The sequence below is a fragment of the Dama dama genome, chromosome 11, assembly GCF_033118175.1.
Source record: "Dama dama isolate Ldn47 chromosome 11, ASM3311817v1, whole genome shotgun sequence".
NCBI classification, from domain to species: Eukaryota; Metazoa; Chordata; class Mammalia; order Artiodactyla; family Cervidae; genus Dama; species Dama dama.
This window is the reverse complement of record NC_083691.1, coordinates 98,229,338-98,246,826: the sequence shown is the minus strand read 5'-3', so window position 1 is coordinate 98,246,826 and position 17,489 is coordinate 98,229,338. Positions and strand designations below refer to the sequence as shown.

The window sequence follows — 17,489 nt, the reverse complement described above, 5'->3', positions numbered from 1 at the left end:
GTGTCTTTTGGTCTGTGGCAAGCCAGCACTCTCGATGCCCATTGTTGGTTTTTGTTTTTTTTTTTTTTTAGCTGCATCTGGTCTTAGTTGTGGAACTTTGTTGTGTCATGCAGGTTCTTTCATTGCATTGCACAGGCTCAAGAGTTGCAGCATGGGCTTAGTTGCCCCACGGCATGTGGGATCTTAGTTCCCTGACCAGAGGTTGGACCCAAGTTGCCTGCATTGCAAGGTGGATCCCACTGGACCACCAGGGAAGTCCCCTGATGCTAATTCTTGTTGCTCTCAGGGTCTAACCTGCTAGGATCTCTCCTTAGGATCATTCCACTCAGCCTCCACCTCTTTAGAGTATCTCTGTGCTTCTAGCTTCACCACAGGTAACCCAGTCTGCTCATTCCCCTGCTTGGAAAACTTGCCAGAAAGACACTCAAGTGGTCCAAGTCTTACTTTCTCTTCTGTGCAGGAGGATCCATCACTTCCCTGCTTTCTGTATTCCTTTCCCCAGCATGGTTGGTGCAATTCCAGGCCCTCAGGATGGCTTGGCCTGACATGTCGGGGGAATCTCTAGGGAAGAGAACATGAGATCCAGCCATGGGGGTGAGAAACAGGGTGCAGGAAACAGGATGGGAGTAACCATCAGGTGCCGCTACCCCTACCAGGACACCCTGCCCCTGTTCCTCCCTGTCTGAGGCTTGTGCCCTGCCCTCCACATTCCCATGGATGTCCCTGATAAGGGCCACTGTCAACAACCGTGTGTCATTATCCGGCTGTGAGGTGTCTTCATACGTGTACATATACGGAATCTCCCAGAGCTGGCATTCTGCTGTTTGAGGAGCTTGGAGAAGATGCTGCTTCCACTGTTCCCACTTCAGTGTCCACAGCCCTCTTTCTGAGCTTCCCTGACACCAGCCTCCACCTTCTCAGTGGACCCTACAAGGTCTCCCAGCCTCTGCTGGAGTGCCTTCCACAGGCCCATTTCCCCTCACTGCACCTGTCCAGGCTCCCCTCATTGTCTCCGTCCTCACCGGTGGGTCCTGCCCCACCACACTTTCCCACCTCATCACTGGCTTTTGTTTTGCCCGTCCCTTCTCACCGGCATTTCCTGCTCCCACTGCTGGCGTCACCACTTTGCTCCAGAATGCCCTAGCCACTATGTCCTCCTAAACTTCACTTTCCCTCTTCACTCCGCCTCATCCCCTCTGGCTTCCTTATCTTGGCTGCCAAGGTCATTAGTCCCCCCTCTTTTCCGCCATAGCCCTTTGTGCCCCTGGACTACAGTCTTTTTGGACCATCCTCCAGCCCCCACCAGAGCACACTCAGATACACAAACTTGTTCCCCAGCTAGACTGCCCCTTTGTCTCTGGGGATCACTTCTGTACCCCCATGTTCATAGCAGCTTTATTTACAATAGCCAAGACATGGAAATAACCTAAGTGTCCATCAATGGCTGAATGGATAAACAAAATGTGGTTGTATAATGAGCATGGCATGCTAAATCATTGCAGTTGTGTCTGACTCTTTGTGATCCTTTGGACTATAGCCCTCCAGGCTCCTCTGTCCATGGGATTCTCCAGGCAAGAATGCTGGAGTGGGTTGCCATGCCCTCCTCCAGGAGATCTTCTTGACTCAGGGATTGAACCATTGTCTCTTATGTCTCCTGCATTGGCAGGCCACTTTACCACTACACCACCTGGGAAGTCCCATATTATTCAGACATAAAAAGATGGAAGTTCTGTCGTTTGCAACAACAGGAATGGACCTTAACAGCATTATGCTAAATGAAATAAGTCAGACAGAGAAAGACTAATGGTGTATAATATCACTAATATGGGACTCTTACAAAAAAGAAAGAAACAGCTCATAGGAAAAGAGATCAGATTTGTGGTTACCATAGGCAAAGGTCTAAACTTCAGTTATAAGCAAATAAATCCTGGGAGGTTATGTACCATGTGATAACTTGTTAACAATGCTGTATGATGTATTTGAAAGTTTGTAAGAGAGTACATCCTAAGAGTTCTCATCACAAGTTAAAATTTTTTTCTTTTTAATGTGTCTTCATGAGATGATGGACGTGAACTAAATTCATTGTGATCGTCATTTCATAAAATGTGTAAATCACATCATTGTGCTGTACATCTTAAACTTACAGTGTTATGTGTCAATTATGGGGGCTTCCCTGGTGGCTCAGTGATAAAGAATATGCCTGCTAATGCAGGAGACATGGATTCAACCCCTGAGTCAGGAAGATCGCTTGGAGGAGGAAATGGCAACCCACTCCAGTATTCTTGCCTGGACAATCCCATGGACAGGGGAGCCTGGCGGGCTGCAGTCTGGGGTCGAAAAGAGTGGAACATGACTGAGCGCCTTTCACATTCATTAGAGAATAAGATTGCTTTGCCACCATTGACCAGTATTCAATGAGTAGCACCTTTACTGATAAGGGTACTAATGTACACTTTGTATACCAAGCTGCTGCTGAAGCACACACTCTCGGGTGGACATTCACCCCTCTGCTCTTTGAGCAGAAGCCTTCTCTCCTCTCGGGTTGCATCTTCCATGCTCTGCAGACACCCATGACTCTCACAACTTCCCCCTCCTACTCTGCTCTCGCTGGGGGTACTAGACCTCAGGACCTTTCAGAGGTCTTCCCTGGTGATGATAGGTAAGGCCTCCACAGATCTCCATAGTGTGGACACTCTTCTCAGATCCCCCTGAGAAGACCCCAAGGCCCAGAACCATCCATTGAGCCTCATGCTCTTCATCTGTCTTCAAAGAATGCTGAGGATATGAGACAACATGGTAATAGACCCTACCTATTAGCACTGCTCTGTAAATAAGAGCATAGGCAGATGCTAGAAAGATAGATAATAGAAACTAAAACAACCCATGCACTGCACATATAGGAAAGTCTTCGCAAGCACCATGATGTTGAGCAACTGTGAGGAAAACTGTGTTTTGTTCACTCATAAACCCCACAACAATACCTTCAGAACTGTATTGCACTTAAGATGTATCTTCTTCCCCTAAGATACTCTTGTCAAAACATTCCAGAACCCAGGACAATCCTAAGATCCATTAATTATATTTTTGCAAGAAAATGAAACTAAAAATGTGTGTGCAAAATCCAATTTAACCTAATTAGTATGCTTTCTATAACTTTAATAAAGGCTAGGAACACATATTGGAACAAAATTTTTATCAGTCATTTTTATTTTCAATCCATGGACACAAAGCTCAAAGGATACCTGAGCAGGGAACTCTTTTTCTTTAGAGAGGACTCCAAAAAACCTCAAAGCTGTAAGTGATAAGGAATTTTTGTTCTTTACCTGTGAAAAGGCTAATCCAGATTCTCTGGCTCCAGTTCCTTCAGCTGGAAGTAGCACATCATAGAAATACCTTGACTGAGAGTTCACTTTGTAACATATCTTTGTCTTAATTTTAGAATGCAGTACAGGAAAAGGGCACGAAGTAGTGATGGAAGGCTGGGCTATAGAGTCAGCAGGAGGGGATGCCAAGCCCAGGGAAGACCCTTAGGAAATGGAGAGGTTTGTGTAGACTTAGGAGTTCAGAAGGGGCAGAAAACCCGGAGAACAGGTAGAGAAGCATAGATCCTGCAGAGGGAAGGACCATGAGTGTGAGAGACTGAGTGAAGGACATAGTGGGAAAGAGAATTAGGTAGGATAGGAGAAGACATGGTTAGGAATAGAGCCACATAGAGAATTGGGGAAGCCAAACCTGTTGCTTTTCACAACATTGACTTGGGATATTCAAACAGATTAGACGGGATGCTCACAGTCATGGCTCCATATGGTTTTGCTAGTTTCAAATGACAGTGAACAGCCTCCAGCAAGTTATTTCATTCTTTTAAAAATGAGAAAAGCTGTTTTTCTTTCAGTGATAATTACACTCAAAATGGATTTGACAAAGCTATGCATTGGAGTGGTGTTGCTACTCTTTGCTGCTGTTAAATTTGAGCTTGTCAATCAAATAGGAATTCAACCCCAGGCAACCAGCAAAAAAGATAAACAAGTGGAACAGAAATGAGAAGCAATTCACACCCAGATTCCGGTGGCTACTGGTGTGCAACCCTTCTCAGGATGCCGGAGCCTGCAGATGCGTGTAAAACAGTGGTCCCTAACCTTTTTGGCACCAGGGACCGGTTTCCTGGAAGACAATGTTTCCATGGACTGGGGGTAGGGATGTGGTTTCAGGATGATTCAAGTGCATTACATTTATTGTACACTTTATTTCTATTACTACATCAGCTCCACTTCAGATCACCAGGCATTAGATTCTGGAAGTTGGGGACCCCTATTGTAAAGCATTCAGGCTCTTTTAACCTCAAAGGCACAATCAGAAACCACGCCTCCCCATCCCTTTCTGCCCTTCACATTTTTAAAGCTTCAGCCATGTTTTAACCTTTCATCTTCTTAAAAGTAAACAGTATAGCTTTTCTGAGGAATGTATTGAGTGAACCCAAGCAGCAGGAATGTCTACATGGCATAATTCCTTTCACACTTTAATCTGTGTTTTGTTCCTTGTGTTTTGTCTCCCTCATTGGCCAGGCCTTTCTTTGTGTTCCTTTGACTAAAGTCAACCTCTCTTTCAGGCATTTGTGAGGTTTGTTTCAGGGTCGGGGGGACGGTCAGGATCTTAGTTCCCTGACCGGTGAGCGAACACGCAGGAGAAATAAGAGACATTGATTTAATCCCTGGGTCGGGAAGATTCCCTGAAGGAGGGCATGGCAACCCACTCCACTATTCTTGCCTGGAGAATCCATAGACAGAGGAGCCTGGTGGGCTGCAGTCCATAGGCTAGCAAAGAGTTGAACACAACTGAAGCAATATCACAGGCTAGAGAGAGGTTTTCTGGAGAGTGCCCCATACGCAAGCAAGGGCCTTTCTATGTCCCTAGACACTTCAGGATTCTAATTGATTTACAACTGCCAGGATCTGCACATCGACGTCTATCTGGAAGTGCAAGTAAGTATACCGCCTACTTGCATGGCAGATCAGAAGAGCAAAGAATTAAACTGCTCTCCCCTCAACAGGCAGATACCTCAGTCAATGGTTCTTAGAAGTTGATGCATAAATACTTCAGCTCCTTGTCCCTAGAGTGTAATATTAATAATTCTGCAGTGTGTGTTTTGTACAATTCCTTGATGTTTGCTTGGAGGACCAAACTCCAGTGCCCACTGTGGTAGCCGGCTTGATGACATACGTTTTATGAGTTGTCTTCCGTTCCCTGTATCCCCAAGCCACTTCATACCAGCACTCCCTGCATCACTCAAATAAACCACCTGCACCTGAGGGTCAGGGTCAGGGTCAGGGTCTACTTCTATGGCAACCTAACTAAGACACCTTAAATATGGACTCTACAACATCTGGTATTTCAGTCATAAGTCATCATACTGTTTCCTGTTTTTAAATTATTTTGAAATGATCTCATCTGGGTGTAGTTTATTGTTTTAGTGGAGACATTGAAGGAGTTTGCAATTAAATGGAGAACATGTTTGTGGTTTCCCCCACAGAAGAAATCACTCTTGAGCAATGTGAATGTCTAAAGAGTGTCCTGGATTGTCTCTATGCAGAGATAATAATCAAAATATTTAACAGCTGATACAGCATGGCCCTCATCTGATCATAGAAGATGCTGGCCTGCATACTGCAGGGCTATCACACTATTGGCTCTGCCCTAGTGAAACACAGGGGTCCCAGTTCTGCCTGGGTCAAATCTTCAGGCAGGGTTGAGAAGTCATTGAGCAGAGAAGGGTTTACCTGGCTTTTTCCAAGGGGGCTCAGATGTAGGTGGGTATGATTTTTTTTTGGCTGTGCTGAGCCTTAGTTGCTGCTCGAGGACTTTCTTTAGTCTCGGTGAGAGGGGGCTACTCTTCGTTGCAGTGCAAAGGCTCCTCATTGCTGTGACTTCTCTTTCTGTGGAGCACAGGCTGTGAGGCACAAGGGCTCAGCAGTTGCAGCACACAGACTCGGTAGTCTTGGAGCAGGTGGGATCTTCCCAGACCAGGGATCGAACCCCTGCCCCCTATATTGACAGGCAGATTCTTATCCACTGGACCAGGGAAGTCATGTGGGTATGATTTTGATTCCTCCTCAGAAAAATAAGTGATTCTTAGAAACATTCATCAAACATCTCTGAAGGAAGCTAAAGGCCCAGCAGGGACCCTATCGGCAGGGACTTTGAGAACTTTACAATCCAACACGTTACTGGTGTTTTCTCCTGAGTATGGAAGTAAAAGCCACACTCTACCTGAGGTTTCCTTCAGGAGGAATGTCTCTTCTCCATGGTAGTGGTCTGAGCAAGACCAAAAAGCAAAGCAGCCAGCCCCTAGGTATGTGTATGATCTGAGATAGTCCATCAGAGTCTCTCTCCTTGGATGATGAAAGTGAAACAGAGTGGTGAAAGGATGGGAGAAAAAGGCATTGGAGTTCATTTATGCAGTGAGCGCACTAGTTCAGTCATGCAGTGGGGTGCTACAAAGCATGGTCAGCTGGTTCCTGCTACCCAGAGTCCAGAATTGCCCGGTTCCTTTTCTTGTCCTTGGTCTTCTCATTGGCTCAGTGAGCCTTTTGATAGTCTTTCAGTAATTTCCTTTTATTGTTTAAAATTTCAAGGATTGGCTTTTACTTGCACCCAAGAACCATAACAAATTCAGGCCCAACATGCTTATCTTCAGCCACGTTTTGTGGAGAATTGACCCCTTGAAAGAGCATGTGGCAGCAACTACTGACAAAAAAGGGAAGAAGAGAAGCCAGTCGCTGGATCTTCAGCAAATAAGAGGAAGAAGACATAGGAGGCAGGAGTGGGCCTGAGGGATGCGTTGTACATCCCTTGAGGAGGATTAGCTTCACCAAGGTTGGCTCTCAGGTGCCCAGGGAGCTCAAATTCCACCCTGGGATTTCGACGGTTTCTCCACCATCTCCCGGGTTGGCTTATGAGTCAGGCATCCCTAACAAGCAAAGCTCTAGGGGCTTGAGCAGATGCTGGGAGGAGGTCCAAGGCTCAGGTCAGCCTATCTTCTTAGTAATTCTGGTAAGACAGGGAGTAGGTGGGCATTGAAATCATGAGCTAGGACTTCCTGGTGGTCCAGTGGTTAAGACTCTGTGCTTCTACTGCAGGGGGCACAGGTTTGATCCCTCCTCAGGGAACTAAGATCCCACATGCCGTGTGGTGTAGTCAAGAAAAGAAAAATCATGGGCTAAAATGAGGCCCTGCTGGAATAGGTAGACTTATTCCTAAGAATATGGTAAGAATACATCACTTACTATGATATTCACTTTTACTGCACAGTAATTATGCATATATCTATATATATCTCACGGGAACCATAATGTGAACTGGGGGGATTTTCCTTTTTTTTATGCTTATTTGCATGAAGAAGAGTAGGAAATGGATTTTTTGTCTTAAGTGTAACCATTCCTTTGCCAGCACTGGGTACAACACAACCTTATCAAATCCTCAAAGGGGCCGTATGAGTACCTGCCAGCCTGGCCTAGCCATGGAGCTTTGTCTAGAAGCCGTGTTTCTTATAGAATTTAGCTCGGGCTAAAATATCATTAACATAGTCAGCCTGTATGTCTGCGGAGGTGGCAATGACTTCAGTTCCTGACTTGAAGGCTGAGAGACCACCTGAAATGAAACCAGAGGTTCAGGTTGAAAAATTAACTTTCAGCAGAAGTAAGCTATGAGCAAATCTCCAAAAGCACAGTCCCATATCTTCTTTCCCCCTTCTTCCCCTCCTGAAAGGATCTATTTCCTCAAGAGTCACTGAGAAAATTCCAGATTGCTTTCCTTCTGTCTCTCTTTTTCTAGAGGCTTTTGTTTTCTTGCTGCATAAGTCAGATTTACTTCTCATTTCTTTACCAATCTTCACTCTGAGAATACTTGTAACACTGTCTCAGTCATTCAATAACTCATTTATTCACTCACTCATTCATTCAATAAATGTTTTTAAGCAACTACTGTGCACCAGGAAGGGTGCCACGCTGACTTGCATGCTGCACAGTGATGCCTGAGACATGCTCATTTCTTTGTAGGGGTATGCGTGCAGTGTGCATGTGTGTGTTATATACCCTAGGAGGTTAATCTTCAATAGTTATTCATGTGTTTAACATAACCATGCTCTTCTTGGATGTCTAGAGAAAAAGACCCCTGGTCCTGATCCCTGCCTCCTAGGACATTGAAATAGAATATAGAAACTGTTTATTCAAAAATCAGGCTGTAAAGTGTGGAAGGAGAGAGGTACGTGCATATGATGGGTCCAAAGGAGGTATGGTTGGATGTTAAAGGAGAAGGAACCAGGGAACCTCAGAAAACAATCTGGTTGTTCTGGCCAGGATGACTGGATATATTATGGTGCCTTCCACAGAGACAGAAAATACAGAAGAAAAAGCAAATGTATAATGGGAGGCTAGTGAGTTAATTCGCTTCCCCGTGGCTCAGCTGGTAAAAAACCCACCTGCCAATGCAGGAGATGCAAGAGATGTGGGATCCCTGGGTTGGGAAGATTCCCTGGAGAAGGAAATGACAACCCTCTCCAGTATTCTTGCCTGGGAAAGCACATGGACAGAAGAGCCTGGTGGGCTACAGTCCGTGGGGTTGAAAAGAGTCAGGTATGACTAAGCAAGCAGGCAAAGTGAGTTAATTCGGTCTGGGAGACACTGAACCTGAGGTGGTCTGTGATCAGCCTAGAAGGCATCTTTCCCTGGACACATCATGATACTTAGAGCCCTGCTGTCACTGAGGATGCTCACGGGGTGAACATGTATTCCAACAGTTCAGAAAGTGTGCAACATTTTCTTGCACCAGGGGGGAAAAAACCATCAGAGAAAGGCAAACATTCTTTTAAACGATCACACTAACCTTCAGGGCATCACTCAGTGGCTCAAGGACCAATGAGAAGACTTCCCTGGTGGTCCAGTGGTTAAAAATCCCCTGCCAAGCCAGGGGACACGGGTTTGATCCTTGGTCCTGGAATATCCCACATGCCATCAGAGCAACTAAGCCTGTGAACCACAACTACTGAGCCTGTGCTCTGGAGCTCCGGAGCCACAGCGACTTCTGAAGCCCGCATGCCGAGAGCCCGCCCACCACTCCTCCACAGCGAGAAGCCTGTGCACCGCAGCTGGAGAGTAGCCTCCAGTTGCCACAACCGGAGAAAATCCTGCATGCAGCAACGAAGACCCAGCGCAGCCATAAATAAATGAATGTTTTTAAAAAAGGAGAACCAAGGAGAGATGTAAAAGGAACCCCCAACGTCTGGCAGAAGGAAATGGAAGCAGAAAAGAAGACCACTCCAGGGAGCTCAGTGCTTCAGAGAGCGTTCAGGCTCCTCCCAGGCCCAGAGTTGCCCCGGTGGGCACAGGCCCAGGAATGCCCAGGGCACACCGGCCTTCAGGGCTCTTACTCACCACTCTCTAAACAGAGCACTGCACATCCGGCCTACCTTTGAGGTGTTGAGCCGCACTCCAGCTGGGGAATTTTTTCTGGGTTGCCTTAATTCTGTCTGTGAGAATCCCAACAGCCTGCAAAAGGTGTTCTTTGCCATCCCAGGTACCAACAGGATGATGAATATTTTTATCAAGCTAGAAAATTCAGATAAGAATGTCAGCATCTGATTGGAGCAACACAGGTTTCTGCTGTCCTGATTTCTATTCCTTATGTTCAAGGTCATGGGCACCGCCTTGCCCCTTTTCTGTTTCCACAGAATCAATTCTAAATGTCCTTTCTTTCACAGGAAAGAGTCTGAAAAACAAAGTGAGATTTGGGAGAACTGGGTGTGGCATAGTTTTAGTGAAGCACTCAAATATTAACAGATAAATAAAGAAAAAAGTTGTTTTAAAACAAATAATGAGCACCCAAAGCCTAGATATTTACAGTCAAAAATATCTTTTTTCTAAGTGGGGAGACTGGAAGTCTGGGTTTCTCAGACCATTCAAAATAAAGCCTGGTGAAATTCCCTGGTGGTCCAGTGGTTGGGATTTGGTGACTTTGCTTCCGGGGCCCAGGTTCAATCCCTGGTCAGGGAACAAAGATCCTACAAACTGTGTGACACAGCCAAAAAATAATTAAATATGAATTTTAAAATAAATACAATAATAAAAGCCTGGAAGAAAATATTCTGAAAATTTGGGTCCCCTTCCTCCAAATTGCCTAATGAACAATTTGGTTCAAGTAGGACTTCATTATAATGTTTTGATCTACATGGATGAAATTTACTATTTCACGAACCTCAAGTGGATACTGGTAATAGTGCCCTTTTTTATAAGATTCTGTCAATTTAAGTGCATTGCATAGTATTAATGGCAAATTGTAATTATAAAACCCGTAAGATACTTTTTAAAAAAGGTATCAAATAACTGGTATATCTTGACAGGTTACAGAATTACCAGCAGAAACCATGCAAGTACCAGTGTTTTAAAGCCTAGGATAAATACAAACAATCCATCAGGAAGGATGGAGTGGGGCTGATGGAAAGCTTCTGGTTGAGTACCTGCATCAGGCCAAACTTCAGTCCTGTGTGGTCCCAGCCATCCAGCAGGATGGTTCCACCGTGACTTTCTCTAGAGATGATGGCTGCAATGAGAGCAGGGTCCACGCAGTGCCGCAGTCCAATTTCTTTGATCAGAATTTGGTAAGACTGTAAGGCCTTCAAATCCATCTCCGCAAACATCTCAGAACCACGGATGCCTGCGTCAACAGAAAATAAACGGTGTTGTCCACTTCATAAGAGAACTCTTTTTCAGTTTAATAAGTTAGCCACAGCTCCTGACTGTAGCCCCTCAGGCTTGGGACAACCGTTTTAGGACATTTTTGATCTCTGCATAAACCCGGAAAGGTCCATAGCCCCAGATGGATACCACTTCCACTTTCTTTATTGTTCTTCTGTTTTCTCCCACATTTGGTGCAAGAGGGGAAGTCTTGGACGTGAAATCAGCCAACCTAAGTTTGAGTCTGGTTCTGCTACTACCTAGCCCTGGAACCTTGGGAAGTCCCTCCTCCTTGCTAAGCCTCAGTTGTCTGATCTGTAAATTGGGAAGGTAGGATTAGATTGACCTTGCAGTTGCTTCAGACTCTGACATGCTAATGCTGAGACAACGTAAGAAGTCTTCGGAACAGAAGACCAAGAGAGGACATACAGAGAGCCTTGCCTCAAACGTTCATGTTGTAACATGAAGTAAACACAACAACAAACCAAAAAACAAAGCTAGAATTTGACATTTTACTTAAGCAATCATTTTAATATGTAGAAATAATGCCATCTGGATCAGGTTTGGAAAGGATGAAGGGAAAACAGAAGAAGTTTGTTAGATAGGTCAGGATTCTGTTTTCCTCTAGTTTTTAATTTTGATAATACAGCTATAAAAATGAACTTCTCAAAACTAAGCTACTTCCTAAGAAAGAATCTGAGAATGATGAAAGGAGGCTAGCCAGATGCTGGCATGGCCTCACACTCACCGCAGGCAATCAGCCTGGTGTTATCACAGGGGACACCAGGGGTGTCCATGGTCATGATGTCGCCGTAGCAGCCATGGTACAGGCGGAAGTGCAGGCGAGGACTCATTGTGTGAGTGAAGGTGTGTGAGCCCCTAGACGTGCCTGTAGGGCAGAATGGTAATTCACATGAAGCCTTCAAGGAAATACTGCTCAAGTTGCTCTCATGAGTATTACTAAACCAATGGCAAAGCCATAGGCTTAATCCTCCCAAACCCCTCTCCAAACCCCAGAATGGCTCACTAGACAGAACAGAACAGAAGATTCCCCCTTCCCACTCTAGTTCAACCTTAAAAAAGTTGAATACTACCCTTAATTTTAAACATTGTCCAAAGTATTATGACAATCAGTTGTTATAGGTCTCAAAAATATTTGCTGCAATCTTCATCAGAATGAAAACTGCCAATAAAATTTTAAGTAAAAACTTGGAGAACATTTTTCAGGTACCTCTGACACAAGTGCTTTTGGAAATGTAAACATCTGAATTCATAATGACTTTTGTTTAAGAAGATAAGAAAGAAGAGTATCATTCACTTAAAGAAAGAAGGGTATCATTCACTTAGTAATTTGATATCATTTTACTGCGAAGTTGAGTTTCTATCTAAGTCTAATTAAGAAACTTGGAAATAAAATTTAACTTACCATAAAATTTAAGTTAAATCTATTCTTATTTTTTATTTTGTCATTATGAAGTGAGTTTCTATTTACTGAAGGAGATAAGAAGCTTGTCTATAAGTTGAAAAGTTTCTTCTAGTAGTTCTTAGGATGGCTGAATTGTGCCTTAAGACCACAAATTTTTTTTGTAAGAAATTATATTTGTTAAAACATTTGCTGTAAAAACCTATGTTTCACTTAGTGTAGTGAATGGTGTTTTTAACTAGAGAGGTCGATTTTACCCTTTTCCCATAGATCTAGTTCTGATTAACCAGACGGTATAAATTCTAGAGGCTTTCTTAGAATTAGGCACAAAGTCAGTGGAACTCTTCCTTGCAAATCTTTAGTCACTAAATCATGCCTGGCTCTTTTGTGATCCCATGGACTGTAGCCCACCAGGCTCCTCTGTCAGTGGGATTTCCCCGGCAAGAATACTGGAGCTGATTGCCATTTCCTTTTCCAGGGGATCTTTCCAACCCAGGGATCGAACCGATGTCTCCCGCATTGGTAGGCAGATAAGTTAGGTAATATTTATCTTCAAAGGAAAGCAAAGCAACTCTAAAGATTAACTCTTCACAAGTATGTGATTTTTAAACAGCAAAACTCATCAAAACAAATAAAAAATACAGGCATAATCTTCTCTCTCCCATCTACAAACAGACAAAAAAGGAATTAAAAAATGAACCAAAATGGCAGAGAGTGAAACTATCAAATAAACTGGGGATGCTGAGAAAGCCTATCTAGATTATAGAAGCAGCATAAACCAGCAAAGCCCTTACATTTCTTTAAGCTGTGTGGATTCCCATGTGAGGCGGAGAGCAGGAGCATCACCTTGACTCCCCTCTTGGCCCTTGGTGTTTTACAGTGTTCATGCCTACAGGGTGTGTGTGAAATACATATGAGTGAATGAATGGACAGAGTCCCACGACACAGATCACATGTAAAATTGAAGCATGGATTGTAAAGTAATTGGCCTCCAATTAAAATAAATTAATTAATTTTAAAAAATTTGACGCATGGGATTTGAGAGTGAGGGTGCAGACAGAAAACATACATCCAGAATCTGACCACTTCTCATCACATCTGCTAACACAATAGCCAAAACCAGCATCGTGACTGGTCTGGTTTAATGTTCAGCCTCTTAACTGACCTCCCCACTCCACTCTTGAAGTCTATTTTGATCTTATGAATATTTCTATAATAAAATAAATTACATCAAATAGAGAAAAAGACATTCTAAAAAATGAAAAACAAAAACTCCTAGCATGCATGCATGCTAAGTCATTTAAGTTATATAATCGCCTCTTTGCAACCCTATGAACTGTAGCCCGCCAGGGTCCTCTGTCCATGGGATTCTCCAGGCAAGAGTACTGGAGTGGATTGCCATGTCCTCCTCCAGAGAATCTCCCCGACCCAGAGACTGAACCTGCATCTCTCCCGTCTCCTGCATCGGCAGGTGGGTTCCTAACCACCAGTGCCACCTGGGAAGTACTCCCACTGTCCTGTACCTCCCCAGATGCCTTTTTGGTCGCATCATACTGACTGAATGTGAACTCTTTCTTCTAAACTCCTCCCAGACTAGAATTTTTTCTATTTACTCATATAACTCTTATTTACTGTCCAGAATTGACGGTTTTCTCTTCATGTGTCTTGCCTCACAAAGCACGGTTCCATAATCTCCCACTGATAACACCTCCACTTACTTGGCAAGAAAACACTCTTAATTATAGAAATAAGCAGCTGACTCATGGCTGGGCCTGTCAGGAGAGCCCACCCCCAACCCCATGACATATAATCACAGCCATTTCTGATTTATGACTGGGCTAGATGGGGAGAGATGTTTTTGTGGACACCTTACAAACAGTGATAAACGTCAATCAAGGCCTTACCAATGAGGACAAAAAGGCCCCCAAACAGGGCAAAATATAGCATGGTAGGTGGTGACTCGTATCCTCCAGCACCTGTGGTGATTCAAAAGAGAAACTGGTTAATTTTAAAACTTGAAAGTTTCCTAAAGAAACTAATTTTGATTTTCTTTAAAAAAAGTTTCTTTTCAATTCAGTGCCCTTTTTTTTTGTTTCCAAGATATTATTCTCATAGACTCAGTTCATTGGATCACTCTATCCTAAGCACCAACTCCCAACTCATTTTAACCAGATTTTATACTGACCTGAGCCCACGAACATCTTTTTTTTTTTAATTTATTTTTAAAAACTGGGGTATAATTGCTTTACAATGTTGTTTTGGTTTCTGCTATAAAGTGACCTGAATCAACCATGTTGTTGCTGTTTATTCACTAAGACATGTCCAACTCTTGCAGCCCCAGGAATGTAGCCCCACCAGGCTCCTCTGTCTGTGGGATTTTCCAGGCAAGAATACTAGAGCGGGTTGCCCTTTCCTCTTCCAAGGGATCTTCCCAACCCAGGGATCTAACCTACTTCTCCTGATTTGGTAGGCAGGTTCTTTACCTCTGAACACCAAGGAAGCCCAAATCAGTCATCAGGTCAGTTCAGTTCAGTTGCTCAGTCATGTCCGACTCTTTGCGACTCCATGGACTGCAGCACTCCAGGCCTCTCCATCACCAACTCCCGGAGCTTACTCAAACTCATGTCCATTGAGTCATCACCTTCTCCTCCCACCTCCAATCTTTCCCAGCATCAGGGTCTTTTCAAATGAGTCAGTTCTTTGCATCAGGTGACCAAAGTATTGGAGTTTCAGCTTCAACATCAGTCCTTCCAATGGATATTTAGGACTAATTCCTTTAGGATGGACTGGTTGGATCTCCATGTAGTCCAAGAGACTCTCAAGAGTCTTCTCCAACACCACAGTTCAAAAGCACCAATTCTTTGGCACTCAGCTTTCTTTATAATCCAACTCTCACATCCATACATGACTACTGGAAAAACCATAGCCTTGACTAGACGGACCTTTGTTGGCAAAGTAATGTCTCTGCTTTTTAATATGCTGTCTAGGTTGGTCATAACTTTTCTTCCAAGGAGCAAGCGTCTTTTAATTTCATGGCTGCAGTCACCATCTGCATAGGTATACATATATCCCCTCCCTCTTCAGCCTCCCTCCCACCCTCCTGTTCCACCCCTCTTGATCATCACAGGAGTATATGAACAACTACTTACATATGTTACCTACACACACACTCCCATCCATCTCCAAACAAGGTCACACCACAATTTTGTTCCTATTCTTGTACTAGTCTCCTTAGAAAATCAGAAGAAACCACTTTTGATAAGAGGAACCTTGGAGATCATGACTCAGAAGAGGTTTGCTGCGCTCCATTCTTCCTCCATGGGCTCGATCCTTGGTTTCATTCAAAAAGCAGCTCATATGTTTTACAAGATAGAACAAGGCTAGGACTCTAAACTGCTCTCCAGACTGGCTGTACTGGGAGATTAGGACTGACATGTACACACTGCCATGTGTAGCTCAGACAGCTAATGGAAACCTGCTCTACAGCACAGGGTGCTCCCTGGCGTCTATGACCTACAGGAGTGGGATTGGGGGGAGCTGGGGAGGCTTGCTAGGGAGGGGGTGTATGTATACTTGTAGCTGATACACTTCATTGTATGGCAGAAACTAACACAGCATTGCAAAACAATTAGACTCCAATTAAGAAACAAAATAAAGCTAGAACTAACCTGGTTTGGGACTTTGCAGAGAAAAATCTCTCGTCTCTGTTTGAGAAGGTCTTCTGAACTCAGCAGCAACCTGTCAGGACTTTACACAGTGGTGGCCTTGGTCCTGTAACATAGATTGGTTTCAGTTCGAAAATCCATGAGCAAATTTCCGTCTTCCTGGCTTCAATCCACCGCCTTCAGTGCAGCTCTTGCGCTGTGGAGGAGCTTTTAAACACCAGCATGCACACTTGCCCGCCTCTCTCACCTTCATCCTGTACCTCCAATCTGGGAGGAGCTTTATATATGCTTTAAAGCCCTCTCTATAAACCACTGACCTCATTAGGACTGATTATAATGGTACTCGGGCTAGGTGGCCCTTTTAATAAAAGGATTTAAAAGCATACATTAACCACTATTAATCAATTAATCTAATGAACCCCCAAGTTGTACTGGAGGTATATATTTGGTGGACTGTTTCTGCGTTTCTAAAATTATGCGAGGCAAACATCTTCTGAATGTGAGAACAAGAAACAGATAATTAGCCTAAAAAAGATAAATAAATGGGAAATTCTAGCAGCTGCCACTCTTGGCTTGTTTCCCTGAAATGCTAAGCCTCCTGCTTTTTGTTCTTCATTCCACAGTCACATGGTCCTTTTGGCTCTTTGCTCCAATTCTGCCTCTGACAAGCACATCTAAGAGTTTCTGCCTGCTCTTGAGATGTCAGTGAAAAGCCAGGGACTAGAAACATGGGTACTGGTTTCCCAAACTTCTGAAGAAATGTGAAAACAAAATTTGGCCAGGGATGAACATTTCTTTGAGGATGGACTATCTTCATACTGATTTGTAGGAAGAGATGGAGCTCATTGTGCAGCTCCAGAAACAGGAAGTGGAAGGGATGTTCTTTTTTTTTTTTTGTCTGCATTGGGTCTTTGTTGTGGCACTCAGGCCTCTCTTTAGTTTTGGCACAGGGGCTTAGTTGCCTCGCAGTTTGTGGGATCTTAGTTCCCTGACCAGGGATGGAACCCACATCCCCTGCCTTGGAAGGCAGATTCTTAACCAATAGACCACCAGGGAAGTCCTGGGCAAAGTACATTTCCCAGAGGGGAGGAGAGTCTGACATGGATGCTGCCACCAGTGTGAGAAGTCTCTAAGACTGTACACACCCTTTCATTCACCCCCAGGTGAACAGAGGTGTGAGGGAGACTGGGCAGGAGACAGGCGACTTCCAGGCTCCCTGGCAGTGAGCAACCACACCTCCTGGGAAAATCTGATCTCTGTTCCACCCACTGCACTAGCTGCTGCCCGGATCCGCCTCTGGTTTGTAGAAGAGTCTGCCCTTCACACCAGCCTCCAGCCTTGCATTCCAGGGAAGAAGGGTGGGGCTGTCCTGACTGATGGTGCTCCTGCCCCAGCCATCAGGAAGATGACTCGTGCGGGCCCTGCCCCACCACTGCTGTCAACCTTGCCGTCAGGGCCACTCTTCACACACTGGTTTGGCGTGGGTCCAGCTGCTCCCACGTGGCCCTCGGGAATGCGTGGGCTACCACCAGTGACAGTGGCACCAGCTCATAGCCTTCCCAGTGCCCGGGCTTCTGTGGGGTTACCAGCTAGGAGTAAGGAGAAAGATCAAGAAAGGGAGAAGAACAAGTAGAGTAGAGTTAAATTAGGTAAGAGATATGGGGTAGAGGCTGAAGC

The 17,489-nt window shown here is 44.5% G+C and overlaps 1 protein-coding gene across 1 annotated transcript; it reads right to left on the bottom strand.

Annotated features, from left to right (window-relative positions):
* Positions 1-7,525: 7,525 nt before the first annotated feature.
* Positions 7,526-14,094, bottom strand: LYG2 (lysozyme g2). Its single transcript, XM_061156329.1, has 5 exons — positions 14,052-14,094; positions 11,473-11,613; positions 10,508-10,704; positions 9,461-9,599; positions 7,526-7,644 (listed from the first exon to the last, which is right to left on the bottom strand). Exons 1-5 carry the CDS (start codon positions 14,092-14,094, stop codon positions 7,526-7,528), a joined length of 639 nt encoding a protein of 212 aa, XP_061012312.1.
* Between the last annotated feature and the right edge of the window lie 3,395 nt (positions 14,095-17,489).

Coding starts and splice junctions, on each gene's coding strand:
- LYG2 (XM_061156329.1), bottom strand. CDS start 14,094: ATGCTATATTTTGCCCTGTTTGGGGGCCTTTTTGTCCTCATTG. Junction 9,600..10,507: donor TGAAGTTTGGCCTGATGCAG/GTACTCAACCAG, acceptor TGAATTTTCTAG/CTTGATAAAAATATTCATCA. Junction 7,645..9,460: donor TGCGGCTCAACACCTCAAAG/GTAGGCCGGATG, acceptor GTTTCATTTCAG/GTGGTCTCTCAGCCTTCAAG.